At 42.4% G+C, this 9,581-nt stretch overlaps 1 protein-coding gene across 1 annotated transcript in view; it reads right to left on the reverse strand.

Moving 5' to 3' along the window:
* Positions 1-698: 698 nt before the first annotated feature.
* LOC106936504 (aryl hydrocarbon receptor-like) overlaps positions 699-9,581 on the reverse strand; it is a 33,701-nt gene continuing 24,818 nt past the window's right edge. The window contains exons 6-11 of the mRNA XM_015017559.1: positions 9,219-9,352; positions 8,491-8,693; positions 8,184-8,293; positions 6,505-6,646; positions 4,753-6,307; positions 699-3,266 (exon numbers count right to left, since the gene is read on the reverse strand). Of these exons, the coding sequence (XP_014873045.1) occupies positions 3,120-3,266; positions 4,753-6,307; positions 6,505-6,646; positions 8,184-8,293; positions 8,491-8,693; positions 9,219-9,352 (2,291 nt within the window). The 3' untranslated portion in view covers positions 699-3,119. The remainder of the gene's footprint in view (positions 3,267-4,752; positions 6,308-6,504; positions 6,647-8,183; positions 8,294-8,490; positions 8,694-9,218; positions 9,353-9,581) is intronic.

Genomic DNA, 9,581 nt, shown 5'->3' on the forward strand with positions numbered 1-9,581 from the left:
TTATTATTATTATTATTATTATTAACTGATTTACTCAGTGGAAATCTCTTTTAGCATCTTTCGCTAATCTGAATAATTCTCCTCAGCTACACGTTTCAGTCGTTTTCCTGGACATTCAGAGCTGCTTCCCTCCAGCATCCATCTACAAATCTGACGTTGACACAGACTGTGCAAAAAGATGAAGAACTTTCTCTTTTTTTTCCATCACAGTGTGACAGTAAAACCTTTCCTGTTTTGGGTCAGTTAAGGTCACCAAGAATGTTTCTATGAGTAAAATACCAGAACAGTGAGAAAGTACAGAAATATATTACCTGTCTTTAAAGTCAGAACTTTACTTATACTGAACTTACTTTGCCTGGGGATTGGAAAGTCCAGACAATGATGCCATAGCTTCATCAGATTCTCACACTTTAATTTACAACATTTAAGTTAAAGTGAAGTAATTCAGACCTCGAACACCCAGCGAAACCAACAGGAGAGAAATGCGGCTCTCACTAAGTCTGGTTCATTTGGGTACAATCTGGGGACACGAGTCCAGTAGACTCAAAGTTGTGGGCAGATCTGAGAAGGTTTGTGTGAGCAAAGCAGCTAACAAACCCGACCCAACTGTTGTGAGAAGTTTCTGGAGGGAAACCCATCACCTTTGACCCAAGTTGGGGTTTAAAGGGTAATTCAAACTGCAGGATTTTTTTTTTTTAGAAAATAAAAGAAAAATGATCTCAGGATTCATTTAGCAAATACAAGTAATTTTGGTAACCCTTATTGACCTAAACAGTAATGTTTAACCTGATTTAATGTCAGACACGGGGACAAAAAAGGTTCTGCCTTTTTTTTTATACTGTGGATGTAAATATGTGGCGTCGACTCTACGTTCACCATTTGTTTTATTACATCTTGCCATTTTCTAAGGGCTCCTCAGTACTGTGGACCTGAACGTTTTCACCTGATTTAATTTCAACCTCTGAAGAAGAAAAGTGAGACACTGGATCAGCCATTTAGCGTGTTTTACGTCTTTCTTCATCTCTTCACAATGAGATGGCCTGGGAAAAAAAGGTATGGACTATTCTTCTAAAAGGGTTTTAACTGATGTGTCTGGACTTAATGAGTCTTTATGGGGAGCAAAGAGCTACTGCATGTCAGAAGAGAAGGAGCATTTTCTGATTTCCTTCTACAGACCATTTCCTCAAACATCCAGCAGTGGTAGGAATTACAGGGACAGGAGGAAAACACATCCAACTGTTTGCAACAATAAGCGAACACAAAAAAAAGAAAATTTAACAGAAAAAACTCAAGTTCTATTGAAGCATTATAACAGCTCCATTTAGTGACTGCTTGAAATAAAGTGCTCAGTATTTCTACTCATCATTTTCTCCATCCATGTTCTCTCAATGCCAGACATTTAGAGAATATTCTTACTGCTAAAGCTCGACATTCTCACAGTGTGATGGAAGGGCTTACCAAAGAAATGTGCTGAATGGTTTGCTTAGACTGAAGACGGCAAATATGTGCAGAAACTCATCTGAATTAATCAGACGTTAGTTTCTACGTTCAGCAGCATTTCTAGGGAACAACGTCTCACTGTTACCCTGCAAATACACAGAAAACCTTAAGAAGCTGATATGAATCCTCAGTATCTCAGTATTGTCTAGGTTTACAGATCTAAGTTACATCATCATCACTGCTAGGAGGGATTTATAAAGTTAGTGGTGATGCTAGTAAAGATGTGTATAACTGGATTTATATTTCAGCAGCATCATCTCACAACAAGAAAATCTTTTAAAATCTCCAGTGGGAGTTCATTCATTCAGTGGAGAAACAAACAGCGAGTCAAGAAATGATTGGTTTTAACAAATTCACTGTGGAGCAGCTATTAGTGTCCTGCTATTAATTCGGTTCGCTTGCTCTTGTAGAACACGTAGTTTCCACCTTTAATGCTTTGCGAGGCAGGGGTGTTTAGAGCGCGACCTTTGACCCTCCCTCTGGGCCCTCTCTGATGCTTTCTTCTCTTCAGATCAAGGTTTAGCTCTGGGAACTGAGGTGGAAACGGACGCAGGGTGTTTCCGCCTGTTGAGACCTTTTCTGTGATGCCAGACCCAGAAAAGGTGGATCAAAAATCCTGCGATGAGGTATCACTGGTTTACCAGAGAAACCGGCCCACAGCAACATGGATCCTCCACCGTGCTTCACAGTGGGCCTCAGGAGAACAACGTCTCACATATTTATCATTTGTTTCAATTTAAACCAGCTCAGACTGATTAAAGCACACGGTCCTAGTTAAAGTCTCAGTAGAGTTTACAGAACTGTGCATGTTTATATTTGTGATGGTAGGACCAAACGCTTTAGTTAAATTTACTCTAAAGAGACTATTTTTAGTACCAGCAATAGTGTCACCCATTATTATGTTAAAAAGTTATTTTCAACAGTTTTTTCCCCCCCACCAAATAAATGTATTTAAATTAAAATAGACTTTTTTTTCCTGAAATGTCCAGGCTGTTTCAATAATAGATGAATTTAAACATCTTTACCAGGAGGAACAAGAAATAAGCGACAGTCTGCACATCCCACATGGACAGGAAGAAGCTCTGGAGGCATTTTCCTGTTGTAGAAAAATAAATACTGCACAGTCTGGGAACGGCTGGAGCTTTTTGAAGTGGTGTTACTTTAAATTCAGTCTTCCTAGACATCACTGTACATTCTTGATATTCAACTATCATCTGAACTGACCAAGTCTCAGTTTTGTGCCTCGTCAAGGGAAAATACACACAAAAGATCTGCTGAAATTAAAATATGACAGCAGATTTCCCTCCGTTCATCTGAACTCGTTGGGTTGTCACGTGTCGGCCGACATCCAGCTTCAACCAGTTAATCACGTCAGTGACATTGGAACACATTCCTAAATTCACCCTGACATCGTTCTCATTTTGACTCGTCAACATAACTTAGACTCTTCACTTCAAGACTGTAAACAACAAGCTTGTGATAATATGAGGACACACAAAAAGCAAGTAGAAGAACAGAGAGAGAGAGAAAAAAAACGTGTTCTTTGTATGCATAAGGCTGCTACAGTCACTCTGTGTTTCTGCTTCTTCACACTGTCCTGCTACATTATAATGACTTGGTCAGAGGTAGAAGCCACTGGCTTGTGAGTCAGGTACTTGAGGTATAGTCTCGGAACTGGCCGCCTTGACAGCAGGGGGCGCCGCTCCATTCTCGTTGGGCAAGACGCAGCCTCCAGGATAAGAAGTGTCCAGGATGCAGCCTTTCATCTGCATGAGTTAAACAGACACGAACCTGCAGGTTAAACTTCAGTGATTGTAGAGAAATGTGTTCACTCTTCACTCTGTGTTTACCTGTCATATTACCTCTGATCACATTTACACTCAGTAAAATGAGCCTTACTTTGTGCTCCTGCCCCAGGGAGTACTCTACCTATGTTGAATAGAAAGTGCTGATCCTGCACAATGTTACACAATGTCTCAAATTGATTGAAGTTGTGACAAAAAGAGCAAAATTAGAAGGAAACAAAACCTTTTTCACTGTTCTGAATGCTCAGAATGACAGAATTGCAAAAAGTGACAGAGTGGTCCATGGTTTCAGGCTGATGACAGCTTTGCAAAAGCTCCTGTTATCCTCAAGGCTTAATCTTTGTTAGCTGTGTTTTGTTTTTTTTTGTTTCCTTGCTTTTGTAGAATACTAGAAAAAACACACAATGTCTTGCAATGGTATTCACACTCTACAAATTTTGGTTGCATTACAACCACAAATAATGTATTTTAATTTGTTTGAAAATCCTTAGGTTCTCTCGGCTACATCTTGCCAATGCTGAGCCCACAAGCAGCAAAATGAGTAAGAAACAGATCAGCTGTCTTTGGAAATTTCTTTGTGAAGGGGAAAAGGTTCAGAGAAGAGACAGGAGGATGGATTTATCCCGGTAGGCGAGTCCCACACTACAAGCCCGCTCTGCTTGATATGTAGCGACAGATGTGCTTCAGAACGGCTTCACCACATAAGCAGCATTTCAGGTGTCATTGTCTCCCATCACTCCCAGGTGGGACTATCTCATTACAGAGAAACAAGCTCAGGGCTCCCATTGATTTGTCGTTATCATGAGTTAAAATGTTCATGAAAGTAAAATGTTCATTTTTGTGGCACATCTGTATCTTACTTTGAAGGGATGTTTAAACATTACCATAGCGACCAGAGTCAAAGAGCGTTAGGGCAGTGGTCGAGACGAGAGGAGAGGAGTGGAGCTTGTGAGTGTTACGTCTGGTTCACATGGCAAGATTTAAGAATTGTCGGCCGATTTTCCAAATCCCTGTGACCACAAATGGCCACAATCCAAACACAAATAATAAACTGAACACAAACAGTTTATTATTGTTTGTGTGAGTTAACACCCATGAGTTAGCACACTCATGGGTGTTAACTCATAACACCCATGAGTGTTATAGAACAGACGTGGGACTGATTCTAGTCATTGAAATAAAATGACTGACTTGGTACTGGTTATTTCTGAGAGTACAGCAGACATAAAGTCCAGATCAGGACATCTACACTATTTATTCTAAGTGGAGTAAAGATGGCAGAAGTGAAGATCGATCACTTGCTTAAACTTAACCCAAATATTATCATTGCTGACTGTAATGTAGTTAAAATATACTTTTCCAGCCTCTGCACAGCTGCAACTACTTTGAATATCATAGACAAAAAAATCTTGTTGGTTAATATTTTGACAAATATCAGCAGCCTCACCTTACTGTTACTTGGGTCGTGGCCAATTTCAGAGCTCATCATATCACTGTGGTCCAGCTGACTGCAGGGTTTTCCAACTCCCACGATCTGCTCCAGGGATGTTTTGGGGAGAGGGCACTGAGCGAAGGGGACAGTGGTCACTTCTTCTTGCTGCTGGAAAGATGAAACTGTAAACTCACTCCTGTCCTGCTGTCCAACCTTCCCATACAAAGCACGTCCGCTGACAGTGAAATCCGCATTTGGCATCTCTGCCATTCCGTAATTAGTGCACAAGTCCAAAGAAGTGTTTGGTTTCTGGCTGCTGTCTGGACAGGGGTCGTTACCAAGACTTTCAGCGAAACCAAAATCCTGCCACTGGGGTTTCGTTGTGGACCAGTTGAAGAAGGCGTCACACATTCCATTGAGAGCGGTTGACCTTTGTTGGACATGGCGGTGCTCGGAGAGCTGCTTCTGCGTTATTGACTGCTGATAATGTTGGAACTGTTGGCGCATTTGCTGCTGGAGAAACTCCCCATCCAGCTCTGTGGCCTTGTTGCTGAAAACCACATGCTGACTGTTTGTGTGTTGGAGATGCAATCCTGCATGGATGAGAGTGTCCTGAGCTGTCCAGTGTCCGTTGTGGAGGGCTGGATTGTGCCCCAGCAGCTCTCCGTTAGTCAGCTGGTCTCTATGCTGGCTCCAGTCATGGCCGAGTCTGCCTTTTCGCATGTTGAGGTGCTGCTGCATCTGCTGTGACAGCTGGACAATAGGAGCCTGCCCCACCAGGCCAGGCTTACAGTGAGGAAAATGCATCTGCACATCAGCACCAGATCTGGGATTACTTTCAGATGCCGACACTGTGGTCGGGACTGTTGCTGTTGTTCTAGGAAGTGCCTGTCGCCTGTGCTCCATGGAAGCAGCCCTACCTTCAATGCAGTTGTAGATATACGAGAGGATTTCGTCATTTGTCAACAGGTCATCCAACGTAGGCACACGGTCAGAATCCATCTCCACCCTGATCATTCGCTCGTCCAGGAGCAGCAGCTCCAGGTCCTCAGCACTAAGGCCCAGCCCTTCCAAAGCTCCAAACAGCTCACTGTTGGAACAGCTCCCATCCTCTGCATCCACCACACCCTGACCTTCCAGGGTAAGAGAATCCAGGGTAGCAAGCAGCGGGTCAAAGCTGGCGCTGGGTTCTGAAATGCCTGGCTCCAAAATACCATTATGAGGCACATCCCAGCTCTGGCTCTGCCTTGGAAGTTCAGAGACAGAGAAGTCTGTCTGCTCTCCAAAGAAACTGCTCTGGAAGGCTGTTTTGGGTTCAAGAGCTGGTTGGCAAACATATACAGACTGGTCCTGACTCATGAGAGCCCCAAGAAGAGAACCAGGATCCAAGCCATCCCTTGCCAGCCTTTCAGCTCGGCTTTTCCTGGACCTGCTGCTGTTTTTCTCCTGGCTTCCATCGATGAAGCCCGCGATGGGGTGGTTGGACTGGTACAGCAAGGCCTCGCCTGTGGCAAAGGTAAAGGGGAGATGCATGGAGCGCTTACGCAGATGTTCGCCTCCCTCTTCATCTCTGTGAAAACAGCAAGCAAGACTACATGTTAGAAATAACTCTGTGGCTTTTCCAAACCAGTGAGTTCAAATAATCCTCCTATGTTTAAAAGGAACAGTCAGAGCAAATATGTTAAGTAAGTTGTTTTTTTTTATGGTTATTATTTCTTGAATGCACCTTCCGTATACAACTAGCAACATACAGAGCCAGAAACGTACAGAAGTGGCCTCTGGGTGGCGATGATGTAGTCTGGTTTGCCGTTCTTGTACACCAGCCGGGCATTGGCCTGGACCCATTTCCAGCGATTCTCTTTGGTGAGGAGCCTGAACACAGTAAGTCCGCTCTCTCCCGTCTTTATCACTAAACACACAAGCACAACCATAAAGAGTCAACTGGAAAAAAAAAAAAAAAAAAAAAATCTAAATAAGCTCACTGAAATATTCTATTAGAATAACAAAGGTCCAGCCTTCTAGCTTTAGGACTTTTCATGTTTTCAAATGTTTCAGGTTCTTAGAACCTTGGTTTTGGCCACAACTTTCTGATTCTTCATATAAACAGTGATTAACGTTTGTTGTGGCGTTCTGAATCTGCTGGTGATCCTAGATAGAAATGAGGCAACAGGTGAAACTAACCCAAGTGTACTTGTCTTGTTGTCATTGCTGCTGTTTGTATCATCTCTAATGCTTTGCACCATGTTGTGGATTTATGGGATGTATCCTTTAGTCTGGCAGCTCCGCAGCTTCACTCAGTCTGTCCTCTAATCCAGCAGGATTACTTGTGAAAGCTGTCTGAACACACTGGACCAGACCGTCCCAACTTTTGTAATAGGGCAAAGGGTAAAAGAGCAGCATGCTTCTGTCTGTACCAAAAGTTGATGTTGGACATGTGACACTGAGTATGCACTGACAAATTCAATTTAAAACTGCATTTGATTAGACAGTTTGTTCTTGAAGATGAAGGAGGACAAAGGTTTTCACTGCCCTGGCAGTGAAACGAACTCTAAAACTGTCTATTATGCCACAAACTAGGGTCAAAATGATCCATATTTCAATACAATAAAAAGAAAGTTGTTAAAGATGATCATTCCTGTATAAATTGGTACAAAATTAACTATTTTTATCGGCACAAGTTGTGACAAAAGTTTTCACACCAGCGTTGCAGACAGACAACTTAAACGATCGTGTGTAAGAATCAAAACGATGAGCTGCTGCTAGAAGACTGAAACTATGACTATGTTATATTAGCATGCTAAGTGCATCCAGGAAAGAGCCTTCAGGGACCGCTGGGGACAAAAAAGAAAACAAAAAAAAGAGAAAAACGTTGATGATAAGCAACTGTCAGCTACAGAGAAGGGGCAACGAAACTGAATTAAACTGTGGCGAAACGTCAGACAGATGTTCTAATGTTTGAGAGGTATTAAACAGGTCAGCAAATCTCCTCTAGCTGCAGTAAACATAGAAGGAGCAAACATTCTGTTCAATTATTAGCTACTTATTGACAGTGCTAGTCTGAGCACCCCCATGGAGATGTTTTCCCAACATGCAATAACTCTGCCCTTGCATGTTGGACTCAGTCCGACGTGCAAGTGGTTCCACAAGTAAACAGTTCAGTTGGTTCTAAAAAGACTGAAGCAGCAACATGACCACTGCATCCCCAAATGAACAAGCAGCTAATGTGGCAAATGACAAACCGAGTAAACGTTGACATGCGGTGGAACCAGACGGAAGCTGAAAGGTCAGAAACTGATCAAAACCCAAAGCAACCTCCCCTGCTGACTGTAATCACAGAATGTGTGTATACAGTGTGCTGGCATGTTGACTGCTTGTAGGAAAACCATATGTATGCATTGGCAGACAAAGATCTCGTATTGGTTGACCTGACATTAATATGTCCTTACTTCTGACATGGTTCTCAGCACAGTACAACATATCGGCTGCATGGATGAATTGATAGCCGGATCCTCGAACTCGTAGCTCAGCCTCAGTGTAGCCAAGAACAATTTTCCCTCTGAAAGAAAAAAAAAACACTCAATTAACAAAACGTTGTTCCAGGGAAATTGAACAATATGATTAAAAACCGTTTTGAACCGTTAATGGCTGAGAGTGTAAAATGCGTGCTGTTCTGCATGCTGCAACAATTTACACTAGTAGAAAAAAAGCAGCTAATGGGCATGAGATCCCTAAAGGCGATAAAGGTGACATTACTTAGCATCACAGGCCAAGGGTGTAAAATCCAGCTTGTGTTTAGTCCTGAAAATCATGTTTTTGGTCCTGATCTCCAGGATGGACGGAGGCTGCAGAGGAGTTGCGATGGCAAAAAGGGCAAGTTGAGCCGTGCCCTTCCCTCCATTCTCCTGCTGCTGGTTTTGTCCATGCAGAAACTTGAGCCTGCCCTGGATGTTCAGAGCCTGCAGAGGAAGCAAATTTGCATGAGAAGAACATCCTCTCAAACTCACAGGCCCATCCTGACATTTTTTTTTTTTTTACCTTTATGTAAAAATCCAACATAATTCTTTTTTTGTGTGTGAATATAAACTAATGTGGCTTTCTTTAAAGCCCCTATACAATAACTCTTAATCTTTATTAATTCCTCTGCATACTCATTCTCAACCACAAAGTGAAAACGTTGCTGTTTTACGTCAGGAAGTCTCAGATTGTCAATATAAGCAGAGATTTCAGGATAGATAGAAGAATTCTGACCAGAGTGAGGTATGAAGTTAAAGCACTTTGATTTTGAAGATGTCTTTAAACAAATTATTTAGCTAAGAAAATGTAAATTGGTGAGATTTTCATCCATTTTCAACACAAGAAAGGTACCTCCTGGTATATTTCTCTGCATCTTTCATTGAAATATTCTATCCTAACCTTTGCTGAAGCAGGCAGATACTCCTGAAGCAACACCCGGCCTGTGGTCTCCAGTCTGCGTTACTCACCAGGAAGCCAGAGGAGTTATCTAGCAGGCAGCGGAAGCGACACACAAAATTCCTCTCTAAGAAGGAGGAATTCTCTGGTGGAAGCTGCTTGGGGTTGTAGGTGACCAAAGAAGAGCTGCTGTCAGGTTCCATCTCTAAAACAGAAACCGATTCTTATGATTTATTTGTAAAAAATCCTCTGAAGTAACAACTTTCTTGATTTTAGTCTCATGATTTTGCAATGTTCAGTTGTTGGTAGTTTGTTTTTTTTTTATGACAAAGCCATTCCTGCATTCAGTTTTAGCTCAGTGTTTTGAGATGCTTCTTGTGTTGAGGTGGTGCATGGGCGTAGGAAGCGGGGGGGACGCGGGGGACATGTCCCCC

The sequence above is a fragment of the Poecilia latipinna genome, unplaced genomic scaffold, assembly GCF_001443285.1.
Source record: "Poecilia latipinna isolate Pla-1442-1.1 unplaced genomic scaffold, P_latipinna-1.0 Scaffold2159, whole genome shotgun sequence".
In the NCBI taxonomy this organism is placed as follows: Eukaryota; Metazoa; Chordata; class Actinopteri; order Cyprinodontiformes; family Poeciliidae; genus Poecilia; species Poecilia latipinna.